Below are 16045 nucleotides of genomic sequence, written 5' to 3'. Positions count from 1 at the left end.
TCGTCTCTTCGCTCGTCAAAAGGAGCCATTAATTTTCTAGGGCAAATTCTCTTTGGTCTGGAAGCAGCTGAGTCGGATGACGCCGATCCGGGTGAACTTGTGCCTTCGCGAGAACCCGCGCCCATCTCCGCTAGTCTTATCTTTAGTTCTAGAATTTCCTTTTCGCTTTTCTGCCGTTCGCGTACTTGTTCATGTTCCTCGCGTGCTCGTTCGTGCTTCTGGCGCTCTCGTTCGTGCTCCTTCTCTTTCTCTTGACGAGTGTACTCGAAGAATGTCATCGCCTCATCCTTAGACATATTCAAATCCTTTGCTATTGCCGCCAAACGCTCCCACTCCATCTTTGCTACTGCCGAGTATCGGTGACTGGGCTAAGATAGAATCCGGGAACGGATCCTGGCAGGCTCGCCAATTGTGATGTGGTTTGTCACATCACAATTGTGTGATGTGACAAACCACACAAACATTGTGAGTTTGTGGGGATTCAGGGTTGCGCCAGCGTCATTGCGCGGGCTAACACCTGTTCTGCCATCCCCCGGTTTTTCCCCGTCCTCCGCGTAACCGGTTCCCGCAGTGGCACTGCGCACGCGGCGGTTGCGCTGAGGGCGGGGCGCTGACGTCATCAGGCGGCCGCGTTCGGCTGCTAGCGGCGGAGCGTGGCTCTCACTTCTTTCCGTGACCAGCGCACGGTACGTTCATGCTTTCCTCTCGTCCGCCGACACCTCTGTGACTAGGACTGGAGCTCGCGCCAGTGCCTTTGCCCGTGCGGGGAGCGCGTACTTTGTGCTGATCCTTTCCCGACGCTAAGCCGACGAGCGGTGTCATTAGTGCTCGCGCGAGGTCGTACCCCGCCGAGCCGCACTTGCCGAAAGCCTAAGCCGAAGGATATTGCCCGTGCTCTCGCGAGTTGACCCATTGGTTATCGCCAGAGCAAGTAGCATAACCGAAGGGACTTTTCCTGGCGGCGTGTCCCAGCTTGAGCCTGTGCTCTCGCCGCGACGTGCTATAGGCGCCTGTTATTGTATTTTCACCCTGGCGCGGGACCCCTTTGGCTCCCCGCCGCGCGGGCGTTTGTGCAGTGCTGGTGCCGACGGTTTCAGTAAACGGTTTCCGTCAACTCAGGACTTTACTGTGTTTTTGCGTGCGTCGCTCGGTAGCCCCTTGCGGCCTCTGAGCTCGCGCGCAAGCAGTGCTGGAGGCGACGGCTGACGCGGCCCTGTGGCTCGCTAAGCTCGAACCCGCGGTGGTTGGTCTCCTGTGAGACACCAAGAACCCACAAGTTTCAGATAATTTCATGTTTGTTTAATGCAGTCAGTTTGATTTCCTGGGAATTTGTTTTTGCATCATTAAATCATGTGCGCTGTGCCATTGAATGTCTCTCAATTCAAGTCATAAACATCAGCTCCCCCGAGATCGGTGACGCTATGAACCTAATTTAGCTGATAGCTTGCTACATTTTTGTTCTGCAATGCTAGGAGACTCCTGAGCATGTGCAGCACCGTATTTTCTTGGCCAAAATTTGCAAGCATTAAATTTTGTGAAATATTTAATGGCATTCAATATTCAATTGTAAATGTTCTATTCAGTATTTGCACATCCTTACTTAAAATCTATATGAGGTAGGCAAAAACTGATTGCATATTTGGTTTTAACACGCAAAAATAAATTGTGTGTGTGAAAGTTGCAGCCAGAAACACTCAAAATGAAAATAATAAAAATTCCAAACCAGTGTCTCCCTTCAACTCTAACTGTGGACTCCACAATTATACGACAGTGAAGTTCACCACAGACCATGTATCAGCTACAGTCAAACCTCATTAATACGTACCCGCTTAATGTGTAATTGTGGTTTAAACATAGTCGCAACGATTCCCCCACCCAGCCCCCATTGAACCCTATGTGCTGGCTGACCGCTTAGGTTGTAGTCGCTCATTGCCCACCAAACGGTTAGTGCGTACTATTTTGTTTATCTACTAGCACAGGCACAAAATCGGCAAAATCTTATGTGCACAGACGTTCGATTCTCGAGTTGCGATGCTCGGACGACAGCCACCAGTGATAGTGAACTTTAAACGCGGCCACCATGACGTATTTCCTGTTCATGCAGCTGTTGCTAATTGCCGCGCACAAAAGCATGGCCTTCGAGATTAGCTCCCGGTAACGTGAAGAAGCCACCGGTAGGGGGGTGCGAATTCGCTGTCGCCGTCGAATCCAATTCAAGTAGTAACCACGCAGAAGCACATTTTATTGCGAAGCGCATTTCTGCCCTCACCGTGGACGTCGCTTTAAGGTTCCGTATAAAGTCCAAACACGGCAACATCATCGCCGCGCACCGTACGCTGTATGTGCAAGCGAAAGCTTGCGAGGGTCAGCCGCCTATCTCGCGCGCGCGAGGGAGAAAGGCGGGGAGGAAGCATGCTGCTTCTGTCGTGCACGGCGGGTGAGGCGAGAAAGCGAGGGGTTTACTTAGGTGGCAGCCGCCATATCTTGAAAGCGATCTGCTGCGTGGAAAAAGTGCGCGCCCGCACGGACCTCATCTTCAAAGCGATCTGCAGACAAAGTGCAAGTAGCACTGGTAGCTTCGTATGCACTGTGCTTTCAACGTCTAGTACGCATTGAAGCGAACGACGTTACGCTCGCTGGTGTTGCTGCCGCACCTCCTCACTCAGCGTTCTGACAGCGAATTTCTGCGATCATCGAGCGAGATGTGTTCATGTTTACCAGTGCACGCGTTACACAGTGCTCGTTAATTTAGTTAGTAAGCGGGGCCTCATGGACAAACTGGCTCGCGGCCTTATCGAGTTCCAAGATGCCGTTGTGCGGCAAGGCCGCCACAGCGGCAAGTGAAAATTACAGATTTTTTGCTGCCTACCCGCAAATAAAGCCTGTCCGAGTGCATGCGTTTGAGAGCATGGTGACATAGTTCTTTTCCGGCCTGTAAGTAGCCGCTAAACTAGCATTAGCGGTTAATTCGTACATCATTTAGTGCGTACCTAAACGTTGTTCCCGCCAACTACGTATTAACCAGGTTTGACTGTACTATGTCTAATGTATTAACGAGCTTAAGTGCTCACCTTTCACTCGTGCCTTGAGGTACAGCTCCCCCGAGTCGTGAGTAACGTTGAATATTGCAGTGACATTGCTTGGGGCTTCGTGCAGGCTGTATCGAAACCAAGTCCCTTCGTCCTTGTCAAAGGCACGAACCTGTAAGCAGCAAAGCAGTAATTAGCCTCCACAAGATGCACACAGCTCATGATTCTAAATTTAAATCAGGATTTCTGACTGACCATTCTGGCCTAGTTCCAGCTCGGCTGTACCTTTGTTACATAAAAAACTTGTGTAAGTGTCGCAGCAACTTGCTGTCCTCGTGCGTAATACAAGAGCCCAAGTATAGATTAATCCTTTCTGTGCCTTGGGTATGTTGATGCATTTATTGTAAAAACAGCCATGGACGAGCTGGTTTCATTTGAGTGCTTTGTTGTTCTTGTAGATGGCAGCACACAAGCCATGGGGCAGCGCAAGCAAGAGCTAGTTTATTCTTGTGAAGGAAGTAAAACAATTTGGCAACTGGCGTCTCTAAAAATGGTACCGTCAGCAGCTCAAGCTGCGCTGGCTTCTTAACCAAAAAGAAAAGATAACTTCAGCGATTAATCAAGTGATTTCAAAGATGAAGTGCTCTGCGAGTTAAGACCCTCAATGCCCACAGCTCATCTTCTGAGATTTGCACTTCCGGTGACGTCAAAAGGCAGTGGTGCGAACAGGACATAAACATGACCCCTGGATACCGGCATTGCTCGGAATTTTTGGAGTCTCTAGGTAAGACTCTAGGATTGTCTGTGGTGTTTATCATAAGAACTTCCACAATAAAGAAATGTGGCCATTTTTGGTCAAAATTTATGACAATAGCATGGCACAGAAGTGGTAAGCATGATTACAAGGAAACTATGGTTAAAACGCCTCTTGCCAGGTCTGGGCCATTTTGAGCTGACAAGTGCAGTGCATACAATACACGCTAACGATCATGTGTGCTAAGTATTACATTGCTACGCGCCGTGAAAAAAGCTGAAATTTCAAACCACACGCCGTTCGCACTTCTCCTCGCGAGCGCTACGCTCCAAGCCGGAGGGTTGACGTATATGTGCAAGTGTGCCTACGTACAAGTGTCTGTGCTGTAACGTCGCTCATAGTGACATGTGACTTCAATATTTATACAAGGCAACATCTGTTATTTCTGCAATCTGTTGCTTCAATAGACGAACTAAACTTTAGAGAAATAATAAAACACATAAACTGAATGTCTGCATATCTTTGTTTTACTTCGCACAGCAGCAAGAGACATGCATACTTCTGCTTCGTCTGCTTGTTCCCTCGTCGTGCAGTCACGTGCGCTGACAACGAAACTGTCATTTTTTAGCACGTTTCAGCGTGCGATCGTGCTCTGCGATCTGTTTGCCTCTGCCTCAGTGTTTGTACAGCACTGACTTACACCGCCAGTCAGGAATGCTTCGCAAGTGCCCCGGCCTGCTTCGCGGGACTGTCTCGTGAGGCAAAGAGCAGGACACCGGTATGGACGAACACGGATCGTTCAAACGCGCCACCGTTCGCGTGACCGTACACGTGAACGACTAGGCGATGGTGTCATAGCGTGGGACGAACATATTCACTCACTATCCGGTCGCGGCGAGTCGGACTTCCTTGATTTGTCGCACGCCCATGTGAATGTTCTATTGGTAGTAATTCGGCTAGCATGTATTAGTGTATGAAAGGTGCAATAAATGCCCTTTTGATTGTTTGCACTACTGTGTTGTCAGTCCTTTGTCCCAAGAGCACATGTGAGACCCCACATCTGGTGCCCAATGTGGGGCTCTTGGGGCATTGGACGATAATTTTGACAGCTTTGCTTGGTTCAAGACAACTTTTGTTTCAACCGAAGCGTATTTCTAGCTTGGATTTTAATCGCTATAGTGTCGGCGGCAGGGGCGTAGCCAGAAATTTTTTTCGGGGGGGGGGGGGGGGGGGGGTTCACTGGCACGACCGGGGGCAAGCTTCTGTTTTCCTCAAGGTCACGTGATCGATAATAAATAGCGGTAGTTTAAGCAGACTCTATACATGTATATCAAACACATGGGACCGCCCCCCCCCCCCTCGCGTGTGCGTGTGCTTGTGAAGAAATTAAGTAAAATGTAAAGTAAGCTGAGTAAATACAGTAAGTACGACTGGTACAGTGGGCGTTTGGAGCAACGGTCCCTCATCGCGCCACTGAATGGACCAGTCTTCTAAAACGCATCATTGAGACGACCCGTGCGATCGGAGAAGACATCACTAATTGTTAATTTCCGTTAAGCGAAGGTGGCGTCGTCCTCGTCGGGGCGAAGTGCGTTTCACAAGTCAAGGACGGCTATACGCCTGAAAATGCACGTGTGACCAGGCTATACCTACTCCCATGGCAATAGCTTGTTCGCTGCGTCTTTGCACTAGAAAACTTAAATACGCGCAAAAACACGTAAGGCTTTTTTTGTTTTTTTCGAAGCTTTCGTCGCCCTGCTCCCTCATACGAGAGGGTTGCATTTCCTGCGGCAAGTGCATGGGCCGCTGTGTCTTCAGCTGTGTGCGAGCGTGCAGCTGTCATTTGCCTCTACGTCAACAGATTCAGAATTGTACAGAATATTTCACCGCACAGCACAGATATGGCATGTGTACACATTTTAAGTAGTGCGTGCAACTCATTTCTGCTTCACTTACGCCGGTGCAAACAGGAAGCGGCCTTGTACCTCACAGAATCTCGACTGATTGGTGTACTAGTGATGCAGGAATGAACTCCGGTATTGTTCAGTGCATAGTGCACATAATCAATTTCTCAGGACGCGTGAACTCCAACGAAAACTGTCAGCGCCTGCAACAAGAGTTTACTTACGCTGTACTGCGCACAGCAGTAATTCATGCTTGTCGGCTGTCTGTTTCGTGCATTCTATTGCGAGTCGGTGGAGTTTCACTGCTGTCATCAACCCCTTCGTGTGTACATTGCTGCTTTGGGATTCCACAACAAAACAGCAACTACCAGCCTTCCGTAATTGCTGGTTTGGGATTCAACAACACAACAGTAATTACCAGCCTTCCGTAGGGGCGCAATCGCAAACAAGAGACGTTTCTCGCGCAGACTAAGCCTACGTTCACACTTGGGAAGCTGCAAGCGGGCGGAAAGGCCAAAGCGGCCGGAAAATTTTTTCCGCGCCTGTCCAAGTTCAGATTTGTTTTGCTACCGCCGCGGCCGCCGCTGCCGTTTTCGTCGAGATCCATCTAGTCTGCGTACGTTTGTCGGCGTGGTGGCGCTCATTATCGCATTATTTCGAGCGGTATGTTCGTTCTTTGATCCACGTACCGTCATCAAAAGTGATCATTTTACGCAACTTCGCGTGTCATCTGCGACCTTCGGTAAATTCCTCGTTGGCGTTCCGTAATTCTCCGCACACGGGCGCGGTAGCGCTGAGTCACAGGTTGGTGCCTAGGCGTGATAATATTTCTTTAATAGCTTTTATTTACAAGTTGCAATAACATTTCATCATTTCGTATTGTCGGCGCCTCCAGGACACCAAAGGGGCAGCGGGAACACCACAGCTAAAACCCGGGCTGGCCCTTGTGTTGGGGCTCGCCAAAGCCTGCGCGTCCTACGTGAGACCTACGCTCCCAATCTATCGTCGCGACGAGAAAAGCACCCCGCGACTTCTGCAACATACCGTACACGTGCGAGGAGAATTATGGAGCTCCAACGAGGAATCTGCCTAACTGTTGTCTGCCATGGAAGTGGAAGAAGAAATGGCTTTTATACTTCTACCTACTTGTTTTTTAGAAATGGAGAATGAATAAACGGAAGACGCGGACACCTCGGAAACGGCGGTGGTGGGTTCGCCTGGCTTTGCAAAAGCGCGAGAAGTTGGGTCACACCAAGGCTTCGTTGCCGCACCTCCGGTCGCGCGACGTTGAATACTATCTTGAGTATTACGGACAGTACGTTTTAGTGCCACTCTTGTCGTAGAGCAAGGGCTGGTTCTTGATCGCGTCGATCAGCAGTACAGCCTACACTTTTGGTGCCATGTTCAATTTTACGACCGGTTGTTTACATGCTAGTGTAGCTTCCAGTGAAGCAGAACGACTTACCGCCGCGTTTCCGCTTCGCCATGGCGAAAAAATCGGCCCGAGACCGATTTGGCTCGCAGCCTGTTTTTCTGCCGGTTTTGCCGCCTAGGCGGGCGGATTTTTGCAAGATTTTGCCGCTTCCGACAGCTTCGAGACCAAGTGTGAACGTAGCCTAAGATCCTGCGCGAATGCGGCCTAACCGGCACCTGAAGGGAAGCGGCGGTAATGTATACCGGAGATTTCGACCACCTGGGGTGTTTAACGTGCAACCTGAATCTAAGTAAGCAGGCCTCGAGCGTTTTCGCCATCATCTAAAATGCGGCTGCCGCATTTGCTGCTTCATTTGTTGCGCATTTGTTGCTTCAGAATGCGGCCGCCACATTGTCGCCCAAAACTTCACAGAGTGTCAAAGCCTTGACAAACACCGTGACAGTTTTTTCCATATGCAGACATGATTCGCTGTAAATTACCAACAGAAACGGAAGCGCCCAGGAATGAAATTGTGATAGTAGCACCGGTTTCATGAATTATGTCAGCGCGAAGCGATGAAAACAAAGGGTGGGTAAGTAGGGGGGGGGGGGAGGTTGCGGAAAAAATTTCGGGGGGGGGGGGGGGGTTTGAACCCCCTGGCTACGCCCCTGGTCGGCGGCGTGCTTTCTTGAGCGAGGCGACGGTTGCTGTAGCGTGTTTTAATTTTTTAACATGCTAAGCCTTTTCGCGAGTGTTTTGTTGAAGTACACTCGGTACGAGAGCCACGTGGTCTGCATCCTAGGAGAGCGAGGCCTAGCGCCCGCGGAGCATTGGCAAGCCTGAAGCAAGTGAGTATGGAAGTCTCATGGGTGGTCCGAATTTCTTATGTAAACAGCTTCTTCTATATTGTCACGAGCAACATAACAATATCTTTGACTTCGGAAGTCGAGGCTCAGGGAGCCGGGTGGCCGCGGGCCACGGGTGCCGCTACGGGCTGACTGGTATTGCGGCCTGGCACCGGGCGCTCCAACACCGTCTGAGACGGTGGGCGCCGTCAACTCGGATGCTGTGTGCACCGAGCGGGGTAGGACCACCTCACAGAGCTAACGTCTCCTCACGGCTGCCTGTTTTGCCCATTTTGGGCGATGTTTTTTTTTTTTTTTGGATGCCGCTTGTTGTCAGGGTAGCGACGCATTAGGCCTAAGGCTTTACGAAGCCGCCTGTTGTACGTGGGGGGACACAACCTGGTGGACTGTGGTGTTGAGGTTGTCGCACTTTGCTTCCCTCATTCTAGTTAGCCTCGCACGAATTGAAATTACTTATTCGACTCAAGAAAGTACGCTTTGTTCACGTGAACTTAGCATCTGAAATGTCGCCCGAAATTTTGCTAGCCGAATTGAACATCGTACCACGTGGGCGATGCGTATGCCGAATTCCTCTCCCTTGCACTACTTTAGTATTTGTCGAGTGCGTTGAGTGTACGCAGCGTGAGCGGCGTCACCCCTGCTTTGCTGTCATCTGTACATCGTCAGCGCTGCTGCCCCGGACTGCAATCGAGCTACCACAGGCAATGGACATGCCACAGGCCAGTTCGGCGCAGCGATTTCGGCGGCCGCCTCTGTCCGGCTCGCAACCCTCGGCGGCTGGCAAAAGAGCCGGCATGTACCAACAGCTACAGCGTTTCTCGCCGGCAGGCCGCGTCGGCGCGATCGACGCTTGCTCGTGCCGACTTCTGCGTCGCCGTTTCCAGAGTCCTGTGCTGGAGTTGTGCCACCGAATCTGCAGAGGTGGTGCTGTGACCAACGGACGCCAGCGGTGAACCCCAGAGACAATGTCGGCTCGCATGTTGTGGATAATGTGTAGACATTTCCTCGGCGCGGCCACTGTCGCATGTACTAACTTTTGTTCGCGATGCGCGCGTTGATAGACCGTGTGACATGATTCGTCGGAGTATGTGTAGTGATTTAAGGTTGGGGGGATGTAGGGATGCGCGACCCTGGAGCGTCCCCTGATGTTTTCTCCGCATAGCTCGCGTCTCCTGTAGTCCGGCTTCTCCGCGTGGCTAAGCGCCGCTGGCGGTCACTAGTGGTTGCGGCGCATTACGAGAGATGGCGCGAGTGTCGCGATGCTAACGCCACCGAACCTTGCCTTGGGAGAAAAAGGTCGAAAGTGCTTCCTTTTTGGCTTGGGATCAGCGACGAACACTCACGAACACTCCGCGCGTGCGCCGGCCCGAGCAGGACACCGGTATGGACGAACACGGGTCGTTCGAACGCGCCACCGTTCACGTGTACGGTCACGTGAACGGTGGCGCATTCCTTTTTTTTTTTTGTGGTTAGTCGCTTTATACGTGTTTTTTTTTTTTATGCGTAAGCATTTCTATGCCTACCTATCGAGGAAACCTGTCCATCCGTCACATAAAACTAATGAAACGGTTCATGCTGCTAACACCACCTGACGGTGGGGGTTACGCGGGCGCAAAAGGGAGAAGGCTGTTCCTTTCGGGTAGGGATCGGTGAGCGATGCGGATGTCCCGCGCGCCGATCCACACTTCGCGAGACCGTCTCGCGTGGCTAGGAGCAGGGCACCGGTATGGACAAACACGGATCGACAAACACGACTAGGCGATGGTGTCACACCCTGGGGCGAACATATTCGCGTGCTATCCGGTCGTGGTGAGTCGGACTTCCTTGATTTGTCGCGCGCCCATGTGAATGTTCTATGGGTAGTAATTTTATTCGGCTAGCATGCATTAGTGTATGAAAGGTACAATAAATGCCCTTTTGACTGTTTGCACTACTGTGTTGTCGTTCCTTTGTCCCAAGAGCACGTGTGAGACCCCACGCAGTCGAAGCTGAAGAAGCTACGAGGGAGTTGAGAGGGAGGGCGAAGGGAGCCACCGAAGGGACGGGGTTGCCGAGGCCAAACGCGCTTCCCTGCCGCCCTCCCCCCTCACCTTCGACAGTCTCCGCGCACGCGCGTCGCCATGCCGGTGCGGCCCGCTCCCTGAAGTTTCGTTCACTGCTGTTATCGGGATGCGAGAGAGAGAGATCGTGGTTGTGAAGAGGAAGAGGCGCTATCGGGATGTGAGCGTTGACCGGCGTGGGCAGTTTCATGGCCCTCGCTCGCTATGTGCTTGCGCGCCTGGGATATTTCACGACTCGCACCGTTCATACAAAGCGCTATGGTGCACAAATACGTCAAATGTATGTCCTTCTTTTAATTCGAACAAATTTTCGGGCCCCTTCGAGTTCGAATTATCGTGATTCGACAGTATCTTCTGCTAGTGGGTCACACCCTTGGACAGGAACAACTCCTTTTGCCCACATTGCAGACCCTTGTCCGCATTTTCATTGTCTTTCATGTGAAAGAAGCTTTGTAAGGCCTCGAGGCCAGCAAGGGCTTCGGCGAAGGCAGCCGATGGGCGCAAGCCTTTGTTCTCGCCGCCGTCTTCAGACGCCTCTCGTCCGCCACCACCTCTGCTATGATCTCAGTAAGTCGCAGCACCGCGCGCGCGACATCCGCCCGTTTTCGCCGCTTAGTAGTTTGCGTTGAAGCGAGGGGCGAGTTAGCGTAAAGGTCCATTCGCTCGCCGCTGCTGCCGCGCTTCGTCACTTCGGGCGAACGAGCAATGCAGAGAAGTCGCAAAGGGGGGGGATTGAGCACTGCAGAGAAGCCGTGCAGCATGTCTGCCGCTTAACGCTTCACAAGCACATGAGAGTGGTCTTTTTGCACACCTGAATGATAATTTTTGGCTTCAGAACGTATTATACGACCGCAGTTTGCCACAATGCTGAATGTTGCTGCCGAATAATCGTATTTTCTGGGAACGTATTAGCCAGAACATATTAACACATTCCTCTTTGGGGCCATGTTTATTTCTCGCGATTGCGAACGTAGGAGCCGGGAAATCGTATTAAGCGGGAACGTATCAGCGAGGTTCTACTGTATTCTTATTTAAATTTTGCACAGATATCCCACACTTGTAGCTATGCTATGCAATAGCATTTGCAAAGAGGATGTGCCTGTTGTACACTGCATGCTGCTCCCAACTTGTCCTGTTAGAAATAGAGGTTTTAATGGTGAGAAAAATCAAAGAAAGGTAGGTCGTATTCCCCAACCCGTAGCGCGTGCAATCGCAGCTACGTAGGGTTCGGGCGAATAAGGCAACAAGCGAGTCAACTCAATATTTATTGCTGCGGGCAATAAGGCACACTTGCAGAGGGAAGTCCACTCTGTAATAGGGAATAAATAGGCTTGCCTGGATGCGCATGGTAGTCACGCAAGCGAGGTCACTCACAGGTTGCAGCGGGCAAATCCGTTCCGGCAGGTTTGATGTAGGGGTGCCAGAGAGAGCCGGTCTCCCCCGGTGGTGCTCTTTTATGCCTTTTTACTTTCTTGCAAGGAGAATCACCTCCTCACTTGTCGGCTACCTTCCCTTTTCCTGCGAGTGCACTCGCGTCGCGAGAGGGCAAAGTGGCTCTCTCTCGTGTCTACGCCAGCTCCTGATGCGTCTGCAACTTGCGCACACAACGACAAGAGTACGCCGGAGAAGATGAGTGCGTGTGCTCCCCACAGTCTTCCTTTAAATTGGCACAGTCATCCTCCAAAAGCTTGAAAATTTTCAATTTCCAAGAGAAAGCGCAATGTTGTCAGCTATTTCACGCAGCACCTTGCTGTCTCATGCTGATGCCGACCGCTGCGACTTATCGAAACCCCGTCATCAGGACCTCTTCCTGCTTTACATGTGTAGCTGTCTTTGCCTGCTTCAAGTTCACACCAAAGTGCTGGGCATTGTTCAAGACAACATCCCGCTGCCCAACGATGGTGCAGAGCATTGACGGTGCTATGCCTAGCTCTTTTGCCAAATTGACACGTTTCTTCTTTGTGTTTTTGTTGACCTTCATGAGGAATATGATATTCGCCTTAAAAGAACATCCCTTCCATTTCCGTGAAATGTAAGCAGCGAACACTTTGGTCTTCTAGTGCGCGCGCACTCGGCTTCCGTCTGTCATGTTTATGAGTCCAAATCGCAGTAAGCGAAATGCACAGGGCGATGGTGAACTGAGGAATGCTACTGCCAGTGGCAAATAAGCTGCCAACAAATGGGTGATGTAGCCCTGTCAGGAATGTAACTCGCCTTGGCTTGTCAGGTTGCGAGCTAGGCATGCTACCACTTTGTCAGCAGAGACCAGAGGAGAAGGGAGCCTGGGGTTGAGAGAAGGGCCAGCATGGGTGCTCTCCCCCTCCGAGACCAGCTGCACTGGCCCATGCGCTGGTGACTTCCACAACAGCTTAACGAACTGTTTGTATAATCCCAAATCATAATGTATTCTATACAACTTAGTCCGTCCGGAACATTTTTAAATTTGTATAATCACGAAAAAATTCTATCAACCATAATCGCATGATCGAAATTCTTCTGTACAGTTATTATTTCAACCCTGGTTGAACTGGTCGAATTAGCTGGCGGGTCCAATTAAACAAAAGACAGAAAAAAAAACTGTGGGGATGCGCGACTCTCACGCGTCCTCTGATGTTTTTCCCGCATGTCTCCTGTAGTCCGGCTTCTCTGCGTGGCTCAGCCCGGCGGCGGTCGTGGTGGTTGCGGCGCATTGCGGGAGATGGCGCGAGTGTCGCGATGCTAACGCCGCCAAACGGCGGGGTGACTTGGGAGAGAAAGGTCGAGGGGGCTTCCTCTTTGGGTTAGGATCGGCGGCCAACACGCACGAACGCTTCGCGCGTGCGCCGACCCGCTTCGCGCGACCGTCGCGCAAGGCTTAGAGCAGGACACCGGTATGGACGAACACGGATCGTTCGAGCACGCCACCGTTCACGTGACTGTACACGTGAACGACTAGGCGATGGTGTCATAGCATGGGGCAAACGTATTCACTCGCTATCGGGTCGCGGTGAGTCGGACTTCCTTGATTTGTCGCGCGCCCGTGTGAATGTTCTATTGGTTGTATTCGGCTAGTGTGCATTAGTGTATGAAAGGTGCAATAAATGCCCATTTGATTGTTTGCACTACTGTGTTGTCGTTCCTTTGTGCCAAAAGTACATGTGAGACCCCACAAAACATGGCAAAACGTGCCATTAATTCACTTGGCAGTACTTGCCTTTAAACTTAGCTTCGCCACAATAGAGCAGTGCATACCGAGCGGGAAAAGTTAATGCTGTTACGGGACATAGCACATGGTCCTTAATTTACAGACCCACATGTGCCGTCTCTGGTCACAGTTCGAGCACCCAGATGCCTAAAAAGTTAATAAATTGCAAGGCCTTCAGAGTTTTAGATAGACCCGCTGTTTTGTAACCCTAAACACCCCCTTGACTTTCAGAGTTTTTGTCATCTTACCAACTTCCTTTTCACTAGCTTTCCCTAAATACAGGTGGTTCTTCTCCACTTCCCCATGCATGGTGTGTGCGCCCATTAACGGTTTCATGTACAAGGCAAGCATGGCGGGCGAAACATAGGACTAAAATTGCCACAGAATGGCTGCCAGCCCACTTATTTAGTGTTTAGGTGCTCGTAGTGCGACCGGAGACAGCGCGTATGTAAATGTATAATTAAAGAATGCATACCACGTTCTATAAAATTGGCCCCTTTCCATTCTTGGTATGCTTCACCACATAGCCGGCCACATCAAGTTCGAATTATCTGGCAAAGGACGATTTTGATATCGAAATAATGGAAGTTTGGGCCTGCAGAAATGTATGGACGCATCCCGGAACCTTAGGTTGGGATCAAACTAACCGATAAATTGAACTAACCCGAACCGAATTAACAGAAATCTAATGTATTTTAATTCATTGTGAGGTGTGCATGTAAGGAATATTGCAGAAGGCTTCGAAGACATAAGGTGCTTTTCAACTATGGCTTGCATGCTGACTACAAATTTTCATACTACCGTAAAACCTCGCTGATATGATCACGGCTGGTACCAATTTTGGTGTGATACAAATTCGTAACATTCCCCCGGCCGAAATAAGTTGCTTGCAATACAAAAACACCGGCTGTTCCGAACGCGTTGCCACGTTGCTGCGGATCATACAAACGCGTGAGCAACAGCAGCGGCGGCAGTCGAGGCAGCGTAACGACCAGCAAAGACAAGCCGGCAAAGCAGGCTCTGGGTGGGATCCATACTCACCAAGCAAATGGCTACGTCAAGCGGCTGTGCAATCTCTCATTGGTCCCCCTGTCGAGCGGAGCAAACCACATCACGAACTGATGCTTTGACCATTGAGGAAGACAAGGACCACTGCAGCAACGACTGCGGCAGCAGCGACGATGGCCAAGACGTTCAGTTGCATGCGAAAACATTCTCGAGATAATATGTGCGCACTTTTATGCCTTCTTGAAGGCAATCGTTGCTGATAAGAAGAAAACGCACACGGATAGTAGAACCCCGTTAATACGTTTTTCAATAGACTGTGAAAAAAAATAAAAGTCACAATTTCGCCATAAAGGTGAAGTAAAGATTACGATAGCAAATTACTAGACAGCTGAACGAAGTAAATATAGTAGTTTTATCAGCTGTATAAACTTGGAAACATGCGCTTACTAAGTAAGTTACCAAGCACGGTGTTACGCGCGCAGGGGACCATGAACACATCTCGCTCGATGACCACGGAAACTCGCTGTCAAAACGCTGAAGTAAGGAAGCACGGCAGCAGTAGCGAGCGCATTGACCTTCGTGCTGCCTCTCGCTTCAATGCGAAGTAAACGTCGAAAGCACAGCGCATACGAAACTAAAGGCACTCGGCGCACTTTGTCAACATCGCAGATCGTTTTGAAGATGAGGCACACGCAGGCACACACTTTGCACATGTCGCAGATCACTTTCAAGATACGGCGCTCGCACGGACGCGCCGTATCTGCAACGTGCGAGTCGCTACTGCAACGTGCCAATCGCTTGTTGCAACGTACTGATCACTTGTTGCAACGTACAAGCTGGCTGCACCTTATTAAATTTATTTGACCACCACATTCAAATGCAACGTGGGGATGCGCGATTCTCGCGCGTCCCCTGCTGTTATTTTCTCTGCATAGCTCGCGTCTCCTGTAGTCTGGCTACTCCGCATCGCTAAGCGCCGGAGGCGGTCGCGGTGGTTGCGGCGCATTGCGAGCGATGGTGCGAGTGTCGCGATGCTAACGCCACCGAACGGCGAGGCGACTTGGCAGAAAAAAGTCAAAGGCACTTCCTCTTGGGTTTGGGATCGGCGACCAACACGCACGAACGCTTCGCAGGACCGTCTCGCGAGGCTAAGAGCAGGACACCGGTATGGACGAACACAGATCGTTCGAACGCGCTACCGTTCGCGTGACCGTTGTGGGGAGCACACGCTGCCACCTGCTCCCGCGCGCGCACTCGGCGGGAGCCGAGCGGACATCTCTTGCGTGCACAGCGCGCGCACCGGTAGCCGGGCGGACACGGGAGAAATGCACTTTGCCCTCTCCCGGTTCTCGCTCACCTCTGCGACGCGCGCAACCGCGCGGGAAGAGGGAAAGTATCCGGCGGGCGAGGAGGACGTTCCCCTCACGAAAAGGTAAAAAGGTATAAAAGAGCGCAACCGAGAGACCCCCGGGCTGTCTGACCTTGCTACACCTACCTGCCCATACAGATTTACCTGCTGCAACCCGTGAGTGACCTTGTTTGCGTGACTACCACACACGACGAGGCAAGCCTATTTTATTACTTATACATAGCGGACTTCCCTCTGCAAGTGTGTTTAATTGCCCACAGCAATAAATGTTGTTGAGTGGACTCGCTTGTTGCCAAATTCGGCCGAACCCCACGTAGCTGCGATTATACGCGCTACGGGTTGGCGAAGACCCCCACACCGTACACGTGAACGACCAGGCGATGGTGTCACAGCATGGGGCGAACATATTCGCTTGCGGTTGGGTCGCAGTGAGTCGGACTTCCTTGATTTGTCACGC

The 16045-nt window shown here is 51.1% G+C and overlaps 1 protein-coding gene across 6 annotated transcripts in view; it reads right to left on the bottom strand.

Annotated features, from left to right (window-relative positions):
- The window catches only part of LOC119448018 (fat-like cadherin-related tumor suppressor homolog), a 653800-nt gene that overhangs the window by 328668 nt on the left and 309087 nt on the right, over nt 1-16045 (bottom strand). For all 6 annotated transcript variants that reach the window (XM_049666727.1, XM_049666730.1, XM_049666726.1 and 3 more), the window contains one exon: nt 3072-3201. In XM_049666727.1, coding sequence (XP_049522684.1) covers nt 3072-3201 — 130 coding nt within the window. The remainder of the gene's footprint in view (nt 1-3071; nt 3202-16045) is intronic.

The sequence above is a fragment of the Dermacentor silvarum genome, chromosome 4 (genome assembly GCF_013339745.2).
Source record: "Dermacentor silvarum isolate Dsil-2018 chromosome 4, BIME_Dsil_1.4, whole genome shotgun sequence".
Classification (NCBI taxonomy): domain Eukaryota; kingdom Metazoa; phylum Arthropoda; class Arachnida; order Ixodida; family Ixodidae; genus Dermacentor; species Dermacentor silvarum.
Note: the sequence above shows the minus strand (reverse complement) of the source record. Positions and strands in the feature narration are given on the sequence as shown.